This window comes from Cetorhinus maximus, chromosome 25 (assembly GCF_964194155.1).
Source record: "Cetorhinus maximus chromosome 25, sCetMax3.hap1.1, whole genome shotgun sequence".
Classification (NCBI taxonomy): Eukaryota; Metazoa; Chordata; class Chondrichthyes; order Lamniformes; family Cetorhinidae; genus Cetorhinus; species Cetorhinus maximus.
The window spans coordinates 9,106,230-9,125,448 of NC_135903.1; the positions used below are offsets into that span (position 1 = coordinate 9,106,230).

Below are 19,219 nucleotides of genomic sequence, written 5' to 3' on the forward strand. Positions count from 1 at the left end.
GACAGTGAAGAAACGGCCAAAAAATTCCAAGTTAGGATGGTGTGTGATTTGGAGGGGAACTTCCAGGTGGTGGTGTTCCCAAAATTCTGCTGCCCTTGTCCTTTTAGGTGGTAAAGTTTGTGGAAACCCTGATGAGTTGGTGCAGTACATCTTATAGATGATACACACTGCCGCCAGGGTGTGCCGGTGGTGGAGGAAGTGAATGTGGTGGATGGGGTGCCAATCAAGTGGGTTGCTTTGTCCTGGATGGTGTTGAACTTCTTGCGTAGTGTTGGGTATTCCGTCACAGCCCTGACTCGTGTCTTGTAGATGGTGGGCAGGATCTGGGGAGTCAGGAGGTGAGTCATTGCTGCAGAATGTCCTGTTTGTGTAGCCCCAGTATTTGTCAGAATGCTCAAAACTTGTCCTGTGAGGACATTGTAGCACCATTTTACCCATTGTCTATTACCCATTAAAACAGCAAAACATTAATGGACACGGTGCCTAAAGGGCTCTATATGGCTAATAGACTCACCTCATCTCACTTTACAAAAACAGAGGCCAGATTATTTGAGGTGTCTGCCTCATTCTCTTTATCTCCCCTCTTCCCCCTTTGACTCTACCTCTAGGACCCATTGGTGCCACAGAGTTCCTTCACTTTCTTGTACTTGTATAGAGAGGATATGATCACAGGGTCAGAAATGTGAAACACATCCTTGGTCACGTGCAACTTCAGACTAATCACCATCACAGTGGAGACTTGAAACTTTTGATTCACTTGGAAGAGCAAGTTCAGCAGCATTAATTTCCATTACTGATTATTAGTGACAAAGTGGAATTAACGATAGCTTCTTGCACTGTGCAGTGCTCTGTATCCCTGGATTATTGGTATTCAAGGAGCCTGTAATAATAATTACCTGAGAGGAAGCAACCAAGCAGATCAGCAGTGTGTTGGTTTATTTAATTTTACCACATTCTCACTCCACTCCTTACATCCTCCTCTGTGTGACTTCAGTATTCAACTGTTACAGGGATACACTTGTTCAATCCTTACCCTCTCTGCCTCTTCATCTTTCTCTGCCTCCCTTACTCAGCCTGCCACTCTTTTTCTTGATTTCTCTCCTACTCAATTTCTGTCTCTCTTATTCACTCACGTCTGTCTGTCTCACTCTGACTGTATCTCTCAACTCAGTGTGTCTGCATCTCTCTCCAGTCCCTGCATCTCTCACTGACTCATTCGTCTCTTGCTTAATCTCTCTTGCTTTGTCATTCTTACTCAGTTGCTCTCTCATTCTGCCGGTTTGTCTCATTCAGTTTCTCATTTTTAATGTTTCTCTGTTTTTCCAACTCAATTTGTCTTTCACTCAATTGCTCTTCCAAACTTTGTTTCTCTGTCTCACTCCGGCCTCGATTTTCACCAAGTTGGAATGACTCAGGGCCCTTTAAAAATGGCAGCTGGACTCGATTTTAGGATTCCCGACTCATTCCCAGGGTTTCCAATTTTCAGAAGAGCCTTTTTATGGGTTTGGGCTAGTTTGGGGCATGAGCCTGCACCCTGCACTCCCAACCTGGCTCCATTGCAGGGATGGGCATGTCCTGGTCCCCTGCTATTTTCATGAAGTCGGGTCAACTTTTCAAGAAGCTGTGAACCATAATCTGCATAAGGGAAGCTTTGAAAGGTAAGTTTAAAAAGGTCATCCTCATGCTTCCCCATGCCAAGGTATTCCTCCTACTCACTCCCTTTTGCCCCTCATGCCCACCACCACCCCCCCGCCCACCCTGGGTATGTGGGGGTGAAATGAGATGGCTTGGTTGGAGCTTGGGGAGCATGCGGAGGATGATGAGGAGTTAGGGCTGGAGGGCTTTTCTGTTTTTCATTATAATTGTGTTGTAGGATGGCCGAGTTGTACTATTAGTGATAGAGCTGAACTGCAGATACTTCTTGGGTGGAAACATTAAGTTTATTTACAATATACTCAGCAGCAACTATACATGTGCTTTTAACTCCAACCCTAATAACTCTACACTGACTGCTGAGGTAGCCTGTGCTACTCTCCTGTTGGTTACTACAGATCATGTGATCTTCCTTAACAAGTATTATTCTAAAAGGTACATTGCACACCAAATAAAACCATAATTACTACAAATTGGGACTAAGTCCCACAGCCGAGGCGGGACTTTTAAACAGCTCGCCTCTGCCCCTGTGGCTGCCTCCAAACATTTTCCCAGGTTAGCTGGCCTGACTTCAGCCTCATTATGTATTCTTGGCTGAGACCCCAGACCTGAGCCGCAGGGAAAGTGTTGCTTGATTGACAGCTCTGGCTCTCTGTTCTATCCTGCCAATATCACAATGTTTACCTACAAAAGATAAAGAGGTTTCAAGTGTTGACATTTTCTGCTGTTGATACTTTAAAGAGTCGCGATGGAGGGCATTGGCATGGGGGGCATGAAGGGCCATCAGAGTTGTTGGGGGGAATTCCAGGGCCAACCCCGCCACGCCCCACAATAAAAATCCTTGCCGGCACTTTCTCCCAGGACGGGAGGGACAAGCTTGGAAATTCCCTGATTCCCACTACCAGCCTCGAGGATGAAAATCCATTCCAAGGTGAGGAAAACCCCCAGTGGTGGAGAGAGTTGAGAACCATCGGTCTAGAGTCATCTGTTCCTCCCGAACACACTCCATGCAACAACATGTCATGCTTCAAATCATTCATATTGCATCCCAAAATGTGTTAATGAATCAATACTAGCTGCTTCTACCTGTCCCTAGGGACTCTGATCCATTCCTCTCTCTAAAATATTATGGGAATTTTACCAGCCCCTTAACGACAGCTGGGAGGTGTGCAGGCTGGCAAAATGGCACGGGAAAGTGTGGGAGAGATGTCTGACATCTTCCCACTGCCACACCATTTTTCCAGGAGCGGGAAATCCAGCAGACGGACAGCTCGCCTGGAGCCCAGTTGTGTCACTTTAGTAGCCAATTAAAGGCGCCCCCCCCTCCCCCCCCAGCTCCAGGCTGGCATTTTGCCTGCTTTGGAGGGGGCCCTCGCCACATGAGGAGACTATCAAGTGGAACCTGACAGCCTCCCAGCAGGATATGAAGGCGATGCCCCTCCTTTTTAGGCACTCCATGGCCTCCAAGAGGCACTTGCTACTCCCATGACAATGGCTCCGCCAATCCTTGGTGACCACCACCCCTTCAGCAATGGCCAGCACCAGTAATGGCCCAGCTGAAGCTGCTGAACTGCTAGCCCTTTGGTCCAGCAGCTTTTGGGGTTGGACAGTCGTGGTTAATAGGGATGGCAGTCCCGGTGATGGCCACTTAATTGGCAGCTGCTGGGAAAAGCCTCCCCAGATCCCGCTGCTGGCCAATGAGGGCTCACCTCAGACCCAGAGCTTCCGTCACAAAATTCAGCCCATTGTTTCCACAGTTTTGAATTCACCTGCCCTTCAAATGCAGCTTAAATATCGCTGCAGTCTGACTAATCTCTCTCTCTCTCTCTCTAGTTCTTCAGAGCACACACAGGTAGTTCTGTTCCTGTGTCTTGTGATTAAGATTGGTACCTTCAGCCAAAGCAGAAACCAATCAGAATGAGTCGGGGTGGAGCTGTGATGACAGCTGGAGTTCTGCTGTTTCCTCAGTTACTGACAATTAATTTGAAAGCCTTGATAACTAAAACCTGTCCATCAGAAATAAATAGAATATAAAATGGGCTACTTGGAAATTTAGAATTTTTCTCTTAACGAAGTTTCAGTCAAATCCATCAAAAGCTGGACCATTCATTTCTAAACTGCATTGCAGGCAATCCCAATTATTTTTAAATTTGCTCTAAGCTGTGAGTGTTGTTGTGTTATTATAATGAACATACATAGGTATAGAGCTTGAAGGCATCAGAGCTGTGTGCTCTGCTCAGAGCAAAAGTAAAACTAAGACTGGATCACATGTCACATTTCCCTTCTAGTGATGTCATGCTGATATCCCTTAAAGTCATATTACAACAGGTGTTCCACATTAATAGCCTATCTCTAATTGCCTTGAGAAGGTGCTGATGAACCTTTGTCTTCAACCTAGATGAGTGCAGCTCCAACACCACTCAAGGAGCTTAACAACAGCAGCTTACGTTTATATAGTGCCTTTAACGTAATGAAACCTCCCAAGCTGCTTCACAGGAGCATTGTAAAACAAAGTATGACACTAAGCCACATAAGGAGATATTAGGTCAGATGACAAAAAGCTTGGACAAAGAGGTAGATTTTAAGGACTGTCTTAAAGGAGGAAAGTGAGGTAGAGAGGCGGAGAGGTTTCGGGAGGATATTCCAGAGCTTAGGGCCTTGGCAACTGAAGGCACAGCTGCCAATGACGGAGCAATTATAATTGGGAATGCACAAGTGGCCAGAATTAGAGGAGCGCTGATATCGAGGAGGGTTGTGAGGTTGGAGGAGATTATAGAGATAGGGAGGGACAAGGCCAATGGAGGAATTTGAAAACCAAGGATAAGAATTTTAAAATCAAGACGTTGCTGGACTGGAGGCAATGTAGATCAGCAATCACAGGGGATAACATCCAGGGCAAAGCAGTTTGAGGGAGATGGTTCGACTTTGTTGGAGTTGGATATTGCCTGGCACTCATATGGTGCAGATGTTACCAGTCACTTTGCCACCCACACCAGAATGTTGACCAGGGGAGGTCCTGCTGTAGACTAGTTTGAGCTGCTGCATTATTGGAGGAGATGTGAATGGGATTGCCCTCAGTCCAGGTTTAACTAGGTTTATAAATTATATTTTTATATATTGTTTAATTTAAGAATTCTGGCATAAACAATGAATCGTATAAAACAGACCTTGCTTGATTTTGCTAACCAAACTCAATAATTTTTTTCCCCTGTGCAATGATGTGTGTTGGATTTTCTTTTGCTTTGATTCTGCACTGTACACTGCCTGGCTCATTTTCAAAGTGATTGATTGATTCTTCATCCCCTTATGTTCCTTCATGTAAAACAGTATGTTAGCCCACTCCAGTTTCAAAAAATATGGCCCAAGATGAGCAATATGGTTCCATTAATGAATCTGGGGATTCCTTCACCCAGCCTTATGTTAAGCTCAGTGCCTCCATGGAGATGCGCAGCTGGAAGAGGAAGACTGTGGTGGTTGTTAAATGCTCTGTGGGGATAAAATTTCCTCGTCAACACTTTCGATAACCTACCGTAGTCACAGCAAACTGACTGACTGACTGTTTCGAACAGAGGTGAAAGGACAATGCCTAACCCACTGCCCTGCCCAGTCTCTCTTCACATCAGAGTGTCCATTGACACCACCGTTTCAGCCAATGAATTGGAGACAAGGTGGGACTTAAGGCAAACATTCTCTTCTGAAGTGAACAGAATTTATTTATTCAGCAAATAGCATCTTTTTAATAAGCATACTGCAGAAAATGGTCTATCTTTTTAAAAAAAGAGTCTCTCAAAGAGAACTCCTGACTGAATCTACAGCAGTGTTCCCCATTAAATTTTGTACATAAAATCAATCCCAGTCATTTGCACAAGGAAATTACCCAATTATCTTGACTCTGGCTAGGAATAGTGGTGTAGACACTTGTCATGGTTTGTTGAGATGTTTGACTGTATTTTGCTGTCTTTATTTCTCGTCACAGGGAACGGATGGAAGCCATGGAGAAGCAGATTGCCAGTTTGACAGGACTGGTACAAAATGCACTTTTACGAGGGAATGAGGGAGAACCTGTCAGGTAAAGAACCCCAAACATTTCATTCTCAGGCTCTAGCACTGCTCCCCTGTACCTGATTGGTTGAAACAACAACAATAACTTGCATTAATATAGCATCTTAAATGTAGTAAAACATCCCAAGGTGCTTTACAGGAAAGATCAAATGATACCAGAGCTGAGAGGTTATACCTATTAGGAAAGATTGAACACACTGGGGTTCTTTTGTCCAGAAAAGAGAACTCCAGAATGACTGAATAGCGTCCTTTTAAGATTATGATATGGTTTGATAGGATGGAGATGATGTTTCCGCCTGTGGGTGTGACATGGGGCTAGATTTTTGCAGAGTGGGGAAGACTCTGCAGACCTTTGAAAATGGCGGGCAGGACCCAGATTTAGTGGGTGTGAATTTTTGCTTGATAACACTTCTGTGAAGTTCCTTGCGATGTGTTACAACATTAAAGGTGTTGCACAAATACAAAATGTTGTTGTTGTCCAACATGACAAAAGGCTGTGTGTTCAGCTCCTCTGCATAAAGCTAGCTTCAGATTTAATGCTTATTTTAATTACTATATTTTCATTTTTCTCAGTGATAAATCCGAATCAATAAATGGGAGCTCAGGCACTGGAAGTGAGTATAATATTCATCTCCATCTTGTATATCTGTAAATTCACCCCTCCCATCCATATCAAAATAGTCAGGGAAAGATGGTGGGTTTGGTCATGATCCCTTGTCAGCACATCTTAGTTTTTGTGTCTGTATGAATGAATGTGGCATCATTGAGTTCCTCTTTCTGATTGGTCCACATTGCATGTGGCTGAAATGATTAAATGTGGGTTGCTACTGGGTTCCTCGACAGGGGTTTGTGAAAGACCAAATTCAGCAAGGATATATTCCTGACTCTCTATTCTGCATCCCAGTCAAGCGAGATTTTGCTGCAGAATTGGATTCCCAAACCTTACTGATCAACCAAATGTCTCCTTAATTTGGTGATTTCAATCCTGAGCACAGCACGGAAAATCAGGGATTTAAATTTCTCACCTCAGTGTGCTCCACATCCTCAGCACCCCCACCCCCCACCCATCTACACCGCCCCACCCATACGCACCCTCCCCACCCCCACCCATCCACACTGCCCTTAGATAAGGGGACCAAAACTGTTCACAATATTCTAGGTGTGGTCTAACTAGTGCCTTGTATAGTTTTAGGAAGATTTCCCTATTTATATGCTCCATTTCCTTTGAAATAAAGGCCAACATTCCATTTGCCTTTGCTACTACCTGTTGAAATTGTATGCTAGCTTTTTGTGATTCATGCACGAGGACCCCCAAATCCATCTGCGCTGCAGCTTTCTACAGTCTTTCTCCATTTAAATAATATTCAGCTCCTCTATTCTTCCTGCCAAAATGCATAACCCCACATTATGGGCAGAATTTTCCCGTTGGTGTGCAGGGGCAGGCCCCACACGCCGACACGTAAAATGACACGTTGTGACGTTGGGCGAGCGTCCCGACATCACGGCACGCCATTGCGATATTTCGGTGGGTGGGCGCGTGATGATCTCCGATGTGCACCCGCCATTAATTAACGGGCCACTTGAGGCACCAATTGACAGCGATTTTTCGGGCTCCGTGCGACCTTCAGGTCATTGCATGGGCGCAATGGGCAGGTGGGTAGGACACATTTGTATAAATCTCATCCACGGGTGGGATAAGTGGGGTCAGTGGGGTTGCGAATGTGCTCAGTCAGATATTTAATTTGGAAAGTTACTGATACTTGCCTGTGTGAGCAGAAATACTTCAAAACTCGTACCAGCTGCTTGGACAGGACTCCCAACCTTCAGTTCAGCACTCTACAGTGAAGATCCTTTTTGGGGCCTGCAGGTTTCAGGAAGCCTTCCCTTAGCCTGCGAATGGGAGCTGTGCTATCCACTGCAGACACCTCCTCCTCTGAGGAGGAAGGGAGGCCAGAAGGGGGAGGAGGCCAGGTGTGCACATTCAGTCTCCAGGGGAGCCACCTTTGGGAGGAGAGGCGCAGGCACAAGGGGTGCAGGACCAACAGGAAGTCCAAGGCGGAAGGGGCCGCAAAAGACACCACTGTCCTGCTGCCAGGGTATACAGGCGGCGAAGCAGCTACCTCAATATGTCTGAGGTGCAGTGCCGAAGGAGGCTTCGTCTCTCAAGGGAGACAGTCAACTCTATCTGTCATATGAAAAGCCTGAGATCTCCGCTAATTGTGTGGGCGGACACCCCATGCCAATGGCTCTAAAGGTCACAGCTGCCCTCAACTTCTATGCCTCTGGCTCTTTCCAGGGCTTGGTGGGTAATCTTTGTGGTGTCTCCCAATCAGCTGTCCACACTTATGTCAAGCAGGTGACAGACGCTCTCTTCAGGCGTGCATTGACGTTCATCCACTACCGCTGGGACCAGGCCAGCCACACACAGTGAGCCAGAGGCTTCGCATCGATTGCTGGCTTCCCCCACATCCAGGGTGCAATAGCCTGCCCACGTGTGGCCATCAAGGCGCCAGCAGGTGAGCCCTGTGCCTTCGTCAACAGGAAGGGATTCCACTCCTTGAACGTGCAGATAGTGTGTGATCACAAGCTGCAGATTCTGCAAGTCTGTGCAAGGTACCCAGGCAGCTCCCATGACGCGGCTACGTCCACAGACACTCCCAGGTGCCAGGGCCCTTCAGTGCTCCAGCCCGGCTGGATGGATAGCTGGTGGGTGACAAGGGCTATCCCCTCAGAAGGTGGCTCATGACGCCTCTCCGCCATCCAAGAATAGAAGCTGAGCAGCGGTACAATGGAGAGAACCATCGATCTTCTCAAGATGCGCTTCCGATGCCTGAACCGTTCAGGGGCCGCACTCCAGTACCCCCCAGATCATGTGTCGCTGATAGTGGTTGCATACTGCACTCTCCACAATCTTGCACTGAAAAGGGGCGATGCTGTGGATGAAGAAGATGTAGACGCAGTTTCTGCAGCTGCAGATGATGAGTCCAGCAGTGAGTCCGAGGATGAGCACGCGCAGGGAAATGCTGAGGGGGTAGACGATGACCCGGGCATACTCCAGGGACACCCGGGAGGCTTTAATCCAACGAATCTTCAGCTAGCACACCACAGATGGACCTCCAACACAATCCTGATCACAATCACAAAGGTGTTGAACAGCAAACCAACTAATCATGACCTCATTTTGGGGCAACATAGAAGCACCAGTGAGAAACCCGTGGTATGCCTAAGGTGCCTTAAATTTACGTTTTTGGGCGCCACGTCTAGGTGCTCCCCACTTGCTGGCACTGGCATCTAAGACTGCCTGCTCACTGTGCTGTCCTGTTGGTCTTGATGATCTTAGCAGCCATCCTCTGGCTCATTGCCTTGGCAATGGTTCGCGTGGACTCCTCCATCACGGAGACCAAGCCAAGCATAGTCTCATGTATCTCCGCCAGATCCTCCCGCACACCCTGCTGGACTTCCAGCGTTTGCTGCCTCACGGATGACTCCAGAGGCACATCATCAACCACTGACTGAGCATATGCCTGATCTCCTGCAGTCCTCTGACGGGTGGCGCCTTGGGCACTCTCTGTCTCTGCTAGCTCCTCCAGCGACTGTGAAGTTCCCTCATCGCTGTGCCCCAGGACACTAGCCGATGATCTAATTCCCACCGAGGTGCTAGTGTTTGCGCTGGTGCCTGCCTGGCAGAGATGGTGTGACGCTGGTGGGTCAGAGACTTCAGGGCCCACAGGTGTGAGAGGAGGCCCCTGTGCCTCCTGCTCCCGTTCCTGCTCTGGTGATTCTGAAAAGAAGATCAACAACATTTGATTAATTAACGTGGAGACAATGTCAATGTGCATCCCTGTCCCCCGGATCATTATGCGCTCATCCTTCCATAAGCAATGGTCAAGCCGTGTTGCAAACTTCAATCACTGAACATTCAGCAGTGCCATGGCTGCTGGGACACTAATGGTGACCTCAGTGCTGGGCAAACATACCTGCCCGTGGCACCCCAGCCTCACCGACACTGGTGGACCTGGGCGCATGGCGCTTCTCCAGCTCAAGGGCCTCCTGCTCGAACCTGCTAATGATTGCCAACTGGCCGGCCCTCCGCCAGTCCTCAACTGCTCAGTGGCATTATGAGCATTCTTCTCCTGAAAAGGAGAGAAGAGCATTGATTAATGCAACTTGTACCTGGAATCTCTTCACTGCCGACCCACCCCAACCAGAGTGGGACATTGCAGGGCTCTAGTGCCTCCTCACCCCGCAGCTGCTGCACACTCTCACAATGATGCCAGGCCTGTCCACCACACTTGGCCAAATGCTGCCCACATCACATTTGGCACCACACGGTCTAACCTTGCAAAGCAAAGAGGCGTAAGCACGTGGAACGCAAAGGGCAGCAGATAGATCGGTGCCCTGGAAGCTCCCCTCCCAGCATGTTAGCACCCTGACTTTGACATGTTTTGCAGTTCCAGCACTGCACCTAGGTGCAGATCCTCCAGGTTGCCCCCAAAACAGTAATGTGGGTGTCACTGTACCACATGCTGCAGTTGCAGAACCCATCTCATCACTGCCCTCTCAGGGTGGCCTAGGCATGGGCAATATCTGCTGGCCTACCCAGTGAAGGACACATGCCGTCAATGACTCAATGCAGTAACTACATTCAGAGTTGGGTGGAGTGGGGTGCAGTCAGTGGGGAAAGCCTACCTGCATTGATTAAGTGACCAAGGCCAACATGGTACTCACCCTTCCCGAGCACAGGAGGCCGTTGAAATGCTTGTGGCACTGGATCCAGGTGTGTTGCACCACGTCGTGGGAGCTCACTATCTCCGCCACCTCCTCCCAGGCACGTTTGGTCATGTGGAGGGGGCCTCCTCCTCCCGTCCCTTGAGGAGAGCAGCAAGGCAATCATCTGAAAAACGAGGGGCACAGTGCCCCCCTGCCCTACCTTCTGCCTGGCCTGCTCACCAGCAGTGCTCTGCGGAGCCCTTCTGCTGGCCATGTTTGACAGATCTTTGCAAGGCTGCAGGAGCTCTTTTAAACAGGCCACCAGGTCACCATTGGACCTGGCGGTCATAGCAGTCCTGCTACCGCCCACCTACTCCCGTGTCTTCGGGAGCCACGTTTCACACTGGGCGGGCCTTAATTGGCCCGCCTGTGTAAAATGGCGGCACAGACACAATCGCCAGGTCCGCGCCCGCCAGCGCCCACTCCCGCATGGCCCGTCCGACAGGCTGAAAATTCTGCCCTGTATTCCACCTGCCAAGTTTTTGCCCACTCACTTAACCTCCCTATATCTCTCTATAGACTCTTTGTGTCACCCTCAACGCTTGCCTTCCCACCTATTTTTGTGTCATCTGCAAACTTAACGATAGTACATTCACTTCCCTCATCTAATCATTAATATATATTGTAAGTAACTGTGGCCCCAGCTCTGACTCCTGTGGCACTCCATAAGTTATAGGTTGCCATCCTGAAAATGCCCCCCTTATTCCAACTCTCTGTCTTCTATTAATTAGCCAATCCTCTATCTATGCTAATGTACTACCCCTTACACCATGGGCTCTTACTTTATTAAGTAACCTTAGGTATGATACTTTATCGAACACCTTTTGGAAATCCAAATATATTACATCTACTGGTTCCCCTTTATCCTGCTTGTTACCTCCTCAAATAATTCTAATAAATTTGTCAGACATGATTTCCCCTTCATGAAGCCATGCTGACTCTGCTTGATAATATTATGCATTTCTAAATGCTCTGCTATTACATCCTTTATAATAGTCACTAACATTTTCGCATTGACGGATGTTATGCTAACTGACCCGTTTTTTTGTTTCCCTCCCTTTTTGAATAAGGATATTACATTGGCAGTTATCCAGTCCTCTGGGAATTTTCCAGAATCTAAGGATTCTTGGAAGAATCAGTGCATCTACTATCTCTGTAGCTACTTCCTTAAATATCCTAGGATCTGGTCCAGAGGACTTATCGGCCATTAGCCCCATTAGTTTCCCTAATACTTCTTCTCTAGTGATAGTTATTGTATTTATTTCCTCGATCCCCTCATGCCCCTTGATTATTTAGTATTTTTGGAATGCTATTATATCTTCTACCGTGAAGACTGATGCAAAGTATTTATTCAACTCCTCTACCATTTCCTGATTCCCCATTATTATTTCCCCAGCCTCATCTCTAAGGGGCCTATGTTCACTTTGGCTTCCCTTATCCTTTTTATATATTTAAAGAAGTTCTTACTGTCCATTTTTATATTACTTGCTAGTTTACCCTGCTGAAAAGCAAAAGAATTTCATAAAAACATGTTGAGTGTTTGCTCACAGATATCACATGGGCCCGCCCATATCATTCATGTGCAATATCAACAGGAGTCGCAACCTCCCCAAGCTTTGTGTAAACATGGTAGTAAATCACTGCCTAGCAATTAAACATTGTTCTTCTGTAATGTTTTAAACAGCAATTCTGAGCAAAGTGACCTTGCAGCTCTGACATCGAGAGTTTCGAGTGGTGGTGGGTTTTGGTTGTGCTGGTGGAATTCTCGGCAGCTCATGCTCATCTTTCTGTCTCTGTTCCTGTTGACACAGCTGGCAGCAGACTGTGCATGTGATGTTTCCACAGTAAACTGTGCAAAAACCTTTGAGATGAAATCTAAGCCGGTGGATGATTTGCTGATTGAAGCTCCTGGCATTTCACACCAATGTGTTGTCCAAATTCCCTTGGGCTGTTGCCCTTCTCACTTTGCTTACAGTAGTGTCCTGTGATCGTTTTCCTCGCCTGGAGTATTTGGGAGTTTTAAACTTGTTGAAAAGCTCGATCTGTTTCTGGGCTTTCACTCATCATGCATTTTTTATTTCTCTCTTTTGCTGTCAGCCCTCAGTCCTTCTGTTCGCAGCACTGTGACCAGCTCAGGCGCAGCTGCATCTATCAGCCACCCCACTGCCATCACCAGGCTCCAGATGCAGCTGCATCTACACGATCTCCAGCAGAATGCCAGCGACCTACGCAACCAACTTCAGCAGCTGCGTAAGCTCCAGGTATCTAATTGTCTTTATCATTAGATTAAAACATGAAAGATTTGCATTTACATAGCACTTTTCACAACCACCAAACATCTTAAAGCACTTTACAACCAATAAAGTACTTCCGAAGTGTAGTCACTGTTGTAACATGGGAAATACAGAGGCCAATTTGCGCACAGCAAGCTGCCATACATAACAATGTAATGTTGATTGAGGGACACCGGGGATAACTCCCCTGCTCATATTTGGAATAGTGTCATGGAATCTTTTACATCCAACTGAGCAGGCAGGCGGAGGCTCAGTTTAACATAAGAACAGGAGTAGGTCATTCGGCCTCCATGCCCACTCCACCATTCAATGAGATCATGGCTGATCTTCTACTTCAACATTATTTTCCTGCACTATCCCCGTATCCCTTGATGTTTTTAATATGGTTTAAGATGTTTTTAACATCTTATCTGAAAGACAGCGCATCTGGCAGTGAAGCTCTGAAGTCCAAGAGTGAAACTTGAACTCAGAACCTTGTGACTCGGAGGCAAGAATACTATCAAGTGAGTCATGGCCGATACTCAAATTCTGTGCCGTTCTCTCTCTCTGTCTCTCTCTCTCTCTTTCTCTGTGTGTGTCTTTCTCTCTCTCTCTCTGTTGTAGGGTGGCTGAATTGTACTATTAACAGATTGATCTGCGGACACTTCTTGGATGGAAACATCGTTTATTTACAATATTCTCAGCAGCAACTACACGTATGCTTTCAACTCCAACTCTAACTCTGCACTGACTGCGGAAGTAGCCCACGCTACTCTCCTATTGATTACTATAGATCATGTGATCTTCCCTAACAAGTATTATTGTTAAAGGTACATTACATACTAAATAAAACCATAATTACTACATTCCTCCCCCTTTAACTTGGCTATAATTACAAGTACATATTTTTCAAGACAACATAATATTTACACTGGGTAAAGAATTTACAAATTCGATCTTTCAGGTGGTTTCCTGATATATGTGGAACATTGCAGCTCCACAACTTCAGATTCTTTGTCAGGAACCTGCTTTTCCGGAGTTACCCGAACATCAAATGCTTCAGTGGGCACTTGCAGTTTTCTATCCTCAACTCTTATAGGAACATCAGACATATCAGTCCTGGGTTGAATATCCTCAACAGGAAATGCAGACCTGGCCATGATCACTGGTGGAACTAAATCTTGGTGATTTGTCTTTCTCTTCCTTAAGCGGTCCACATGTTAATGGATGACCCGGTCTTCCACCTCCACGTGGTAAGATAGAGGTCCAGTCACCACATTTATTTCACTTGGTAACCACTTTGGTCCTTCCCCGAAATTTTTCAGATATACCAGATCTCCCACGGTAAATTTCCTCTTGCGACTATGCCATTCGTGTCTAGTTTTCTGGCTTCCCTGACTCCTTTCCACCTTCCCCTCTAAATTTGGCATTATTAAGTTCAATCTCATCCTGAGACGACGTTTCAACAACAACTCCACAGGTGTGACATCTGTTGTGTGAGGGATAGTCCTGTAATGAAAAAGAAAGAGTGTTCACTTAGTTGCCAAGAAATCACTAGTTAGCTTTTTCATGCCTATCATGAACGTTTGAACTACCCTTACGGCCTGTCTGTTTGAGGAAGGGTGGTATGGTGCAGTTTTCACATGAGTGATACTGTAGAGGCTGATAAACCGTTGAAACTCAGCACTCGTAAATGCTGTGCTATAATCAGAAACAACTACTTCTGGTAGTCCATGAATGGCAAAACTCTGATGTAGTTTCTCAATTGTAGTGCCTGATGTTGGTGACTTCACCTCATATTCTTCCAACCATTTTGAATGGGCATCAACGATGAGCAGAAACATTGTTCCCAGGAAAGGTCCAACGTAGTCAATGTGTAACCTCACCCAGGGCCTACCTGGCCACTCCCATGAGTGTAACGGAGCTGTCACTGGCAACTTTTGCAGCTGCTGACATTGCACATAGTGCTTTACTAAACTCTCTATTTCGCCATCCACCCCAGGCCACCAAAGATAGTTGTGTGTTATGGTCTTCATTTGGGAAATTCCTGGATGGGCACTGTGTAATTGAACTAAAAGTGGCTCCCTTTCCTTTGGAGGAACTATCACTTGTGCTCCCCACAATAAGATACTACCCTGGTTGGTTATTTCATGTCTTCTGTTGAAATACAGTTTCATTTTGTCAGATATGGGTTCCTGTGACCAACCACATAGCACTTGATCTCGTACTTGAGCTAGGACTGGGTCCCAACTTGTCCAGTCTCTGATCTGTCGAGCACATACCGGCGAGGAATGTAAGAAATTTAACAGTAAAACAAGTTCCTGTGGAACTGGGACGTGCTTTTCATTTTCTTGTAAAGGCAAGCAACTAAGGACATCGGTGTTTGCGATTTGATTGCCAGGCCTATGTACAAAAGTGTATTCGCATGCTGCCCATCATTGTATTTTTGCGGAAGCTATGGGTGGTATAGCCTTGCCCTCACTGGTCTGTGATCTGAAACAATTGTAAAATGGTGGTCATGTACGTACTGGTGAAATTTCTTGACACCAAAGATGATGGATAGGCCTTCTTCTTCTATCTGTGAGTATCCCTTTTCCGGTATGGTGAGTGTTCTTGATATGTAACCTATTGGCCGTTCCGTTCCGTGCTGTCATCTATCCAATGAGAGAGCACTGCTCCCATTCCATAGGGAGATGCGTCACATGTCAACACTAATTCTTTCATCTGGTCATAATGCACTAATAGATTGGCTGAGTGCAACAATTGTTTCACCTTTATGAAAGCTTCTTTCTGGGGTGCCTCCCAAGACCAACATTGGTTCTATTTGAGTGAAGAATGCAGGGGGCTAACACTGTGGACAAATTGGGTAAGAAGCGCCTATAATAGTTTATCATTCCTAGGAATGATTTGAGCTCTGAGGCGTTCTTTGGCGCAGGTGTCTCTCCTACAGCCCTCACTTTCTTCTCAACCGGGTGGAGGCCCTGTGAATTTATCCAGTGACCCAAATGGATGACCTCCCTCCCTTAGAATGTGAATTTTTCTTTTTTTAGACACACTCCAGCTTGCAAGAAATGTTTTAAGACTTCTTCTAAATTTGCCAAATGCTCTTTTTCAGTGAATCCTGTCACCAATACATTGTCTAAATAGACTACAGCCTGGGGCAGTCCCTGCAGTAAGCTTTCCATTGTTCTCTGAAAGATGGCACAAGCTGAGGAGATATCGAAAGGCAATCGTGTATATTGGTACAACTCTTTATGGGTATTAACTGTGACAAATTCCTGGGAGGCATTATCCAACTCTAAAACAAAAACAGAATTACCTGGAAAAACTCAGCAGGTCTGGCAGCATCGGCGGAGAAGAAAAGAGTTGACGTTTCGAGTCTTCATGACCCTTCAGCAGAACTGAGTAAAGTTAGGAGAGGGGTGAAATATAAGCTGGTTTAAGGTTTAGGGCGGGGGGGGGGAGAAGTTGGGGCGGGAGGGGGGGGTTGTAGGGACAAGCAAGCAGTGATAGGATCAGATAATCAAAAGATGTCACAGACAAAGTAACAAAGACGTGTAAAAGGTGGTGATATTATCTAAGAGAATGTGCTAATTAAGAATGGATGGCAGGACACTCAAGGTACAGCTCTAGTGTGGGTGGGGTGGAAAGACTGACAGGGCATTACAGTTATAGATTTAAAAATAATGGAAATAGGTGGGAAAAGAAAAATCTATATAAATTATTGGAAAAAACAAAAGGGAGGGGGAAGAAAAGGAAAGGGGGTGGGGATGGGGGAGGGAGTTCAAGATCTGAAGTTGTTGAATTCAATATTCAGTCCGGAAGGCTGTAAGGTGCCTAGTCGGAAGATGAGGTGCTGTTCCTCCAGTTTGCGTATTGTTCCAGTGAAGCCCAACGCAAACTGGAGGAACAGCACCTCATCTTCCGACTAGGCACTTTACAGCCTTCCGGACTGAATATTGAATTCAACAACTTCAGATCTTGAACTCCCTCCCCCATCCCCACCCCCTTTCCGTTTCTTCCCCCTCCCTTTTGTTTTTTCCAATAATTTATATAGATTTTTCTTTTCCTACCTATTTCCATTATTTTTAAATCTATAACTGTAATGCCCTGTCAGTCTTTCCACCCCACCCCCACTAGAGCTGTACCTTGAGTGTCCTGCCATCCATTCTTAATTAGCACATTCTCTTAGATAATATCACCACCTTTTACTCGCCTTTGTTCCTTTGTCTGTGACATCTTTTGATTATCTGCTCCTATCACTGCATGCTTGTCCCTACAACCAGCACCTCCCCCCAACCCCCCACCCCCCCAAACCTTAAACCAGCTTATATTTCACCCTTCTCCTAACTTTACTCAGTTCTGCTGAAGGGTCATGAGGACTCGAAACGTCAACTCTTATCTTCTCCGCCGATGCTGCCAGACCTGCTGAGTTTTTCCAGGTAATTCTGTTTTTGTTTTGGATTTCCAGCATCCGCAGTAGTTTTTTGTTATTATCCAACTCTAGTTGTTGATAAGCATGACTCATGTCAAGCTTTGTGTACGTTGTCCCTCCTGCCAGTTTGGCATACAGGTTTTTGATTTTTGGAACAGGGTGCCTGTCTAGCTTAGCTACTTTATTAACCATCAGTTTGTAGTCTCCACAAATTCGGACGTTTTGGGTGGGCTTAAGGATGGGGACTTTGGGTACTGCCCCTTCTGAGAACTGAACAGGTTGTATAATGCCCAGTTTCTCTAGTCTTTTCAGTTCAATGTTGACTTTTTCTCGCAGGGCATATGGCACCGGCCTCACCTTCATGAAGTGAGGGGTTACTTCCGGATCCATATGAACCTTGGCCTGCAGGCCCTGCATTTTCCCGTTCATCCTTAAAGACAGTGGCGTACTTTCTAAGTAGCTCTGGTAGCTCACTTGCTCTCAACTGAAAATTTCAGACCAGTCTAACTTAATCTCCTTTAACCAATTTTGCCCTAGGAGTCTGGGCACTTCACCTGTTACCACCATCAAGAGCAGCTTTGCCGATTGGCCTCCATAATGGCAAGTTACTCTGCTTATGCCTTTTACTTAAATGTCTTCACCTGTATATGTTTTTAGCTTGGCGGTTGTTTCTTCTAAACTTAACTGATGTTCACCATTATTCAAATATCTTAAGGTACGTTCCCCAATCACTAGCGGAAGCTCCTGTGTCCACTTCCATTCTAACAGGTTTGCCATTTACTTTCACTGTGACAAATATTAGTTCTGTGTTTCCAACTTTCAGACTAAACAAGTAAATGTCTGAATTTGTTGTTTCAGGCTCTTCTACATTGTAGATTTCATTGGACTTCTTCTCTTGTTTGTAAGCCTGTTTGAATCTTTCCTTGCATTGCTTCATCATATGTCCATTTCTATGACGATAGTAGCATTCAATTGTTTTAAACTGCCCATTGCTCAAAGGCTGCTTGTTTCCACCTCTATTAAAATTGTTCTTTGATTTTGCTGCAAAGTGATTTTTCTTTATTCTTTGGCTGGGGGTGATGTTTCCTGCTTCTCAGCAGAGTCTTGCTTTTTGCGGCACTTTCGGCTGAGGTTTCCCACCCGATATGGAGGACGGCGCCGTTTTGCACACCCTGTATTGCTTGTGAATCTGTTACTGCGCTTTCCATGTCCAGTGCTATCTCTAGCATCTTCTTGAAATCCAGATTTACTTAGGACAATAATCTTTCCTGAATAGAGTCCTCTTTCACACCACACACTAAACGATCTCTGAGCATGTCGTTCAGGGTCGTACCAAACTCTCAATGTTCTGTTAGCTGCTTCAAATTTGCCACTTAGCATGCAATTGTCTCACCCGGGGCTCTATTTTGCAAATTAAACCTGAACCTCTGCCTTGTGACTGAGGCTTGGGTTGAAAGTGACCCTTCACAAGGTCCACCAATTAATTGAAACTCTTCGAATCTGGGGCACTGGGTACCATCAAACTTTGAATCAGACTGTAGGTTTTGCTCCCACAAGTACTCAAGAGGATTGCTTGCCTCTTCTCTTCCCTCTGTAATCTCGATTGTTTGGAAAAAAGTACGAGGCATTCTATGTATTGAGACCAATCATCTGTGGCTGGTTCAAAAAGATCAATTCTCCCAAATTGTGGCATTTTGAGAGAGGAGAACGTCTTCAATTCCAATGGAGCTTGCTACTTACAGTCACTGGGCGAGGTACAGTGCTGATTTTCTAACTTGATTTCTTCAATCCTGTTTTATCCTCATCGCCAGTTTGTTGTAGGGTGGCTGAGTTGCACTACTGATAATAAAGTTGATCTGCAGACATTTCTTGGGTGGAAACATTAAGTTTATTTACAGCATACTCAGCAGCAACTACATGTGTGTTTTCAACTCCAACTGTAACTGTACACTGACTGATGAGGTAGCCCACGCTACTCTCCTGTTGGTTACAGTAAGTGTTATTCTTAACAGTACTTAAGTCCACT

General features: G+C 45.9%; 1 protein-coding gene across 10 annotated transcripts in view; it reads left to right on the plus strand.

The window, feature by feature from the left end:
• srcin1a (SRC kinase signaling inhibitor 1a) overlaps positions 1-19,219 on the plus strand; it is a 382,976-nt gene that overhangs the window by 299,693 nt on the left and 64,064 nt on the right. For all 10 annotated transcript variants that reach the window (XM_078529401.1, XM_078529403.1, XM_078529405.1 and 7 more), the window contains 3 exons: positions 5,630-5,722; positions 6,289-6,329; positions 12,583-12,746. In XM_078529401.1, the coding sequence (XP_078385527.1) occupies positions 5,630-5,722; positions 6,289-6,329; positions 12,583-12,746 (298 nt within the window). The remainder of the gene's footprint in view (positions 1-5,629; positions 5,723-6,288; positions 6,330-12,582; positions 12,747-19,219) is intronic.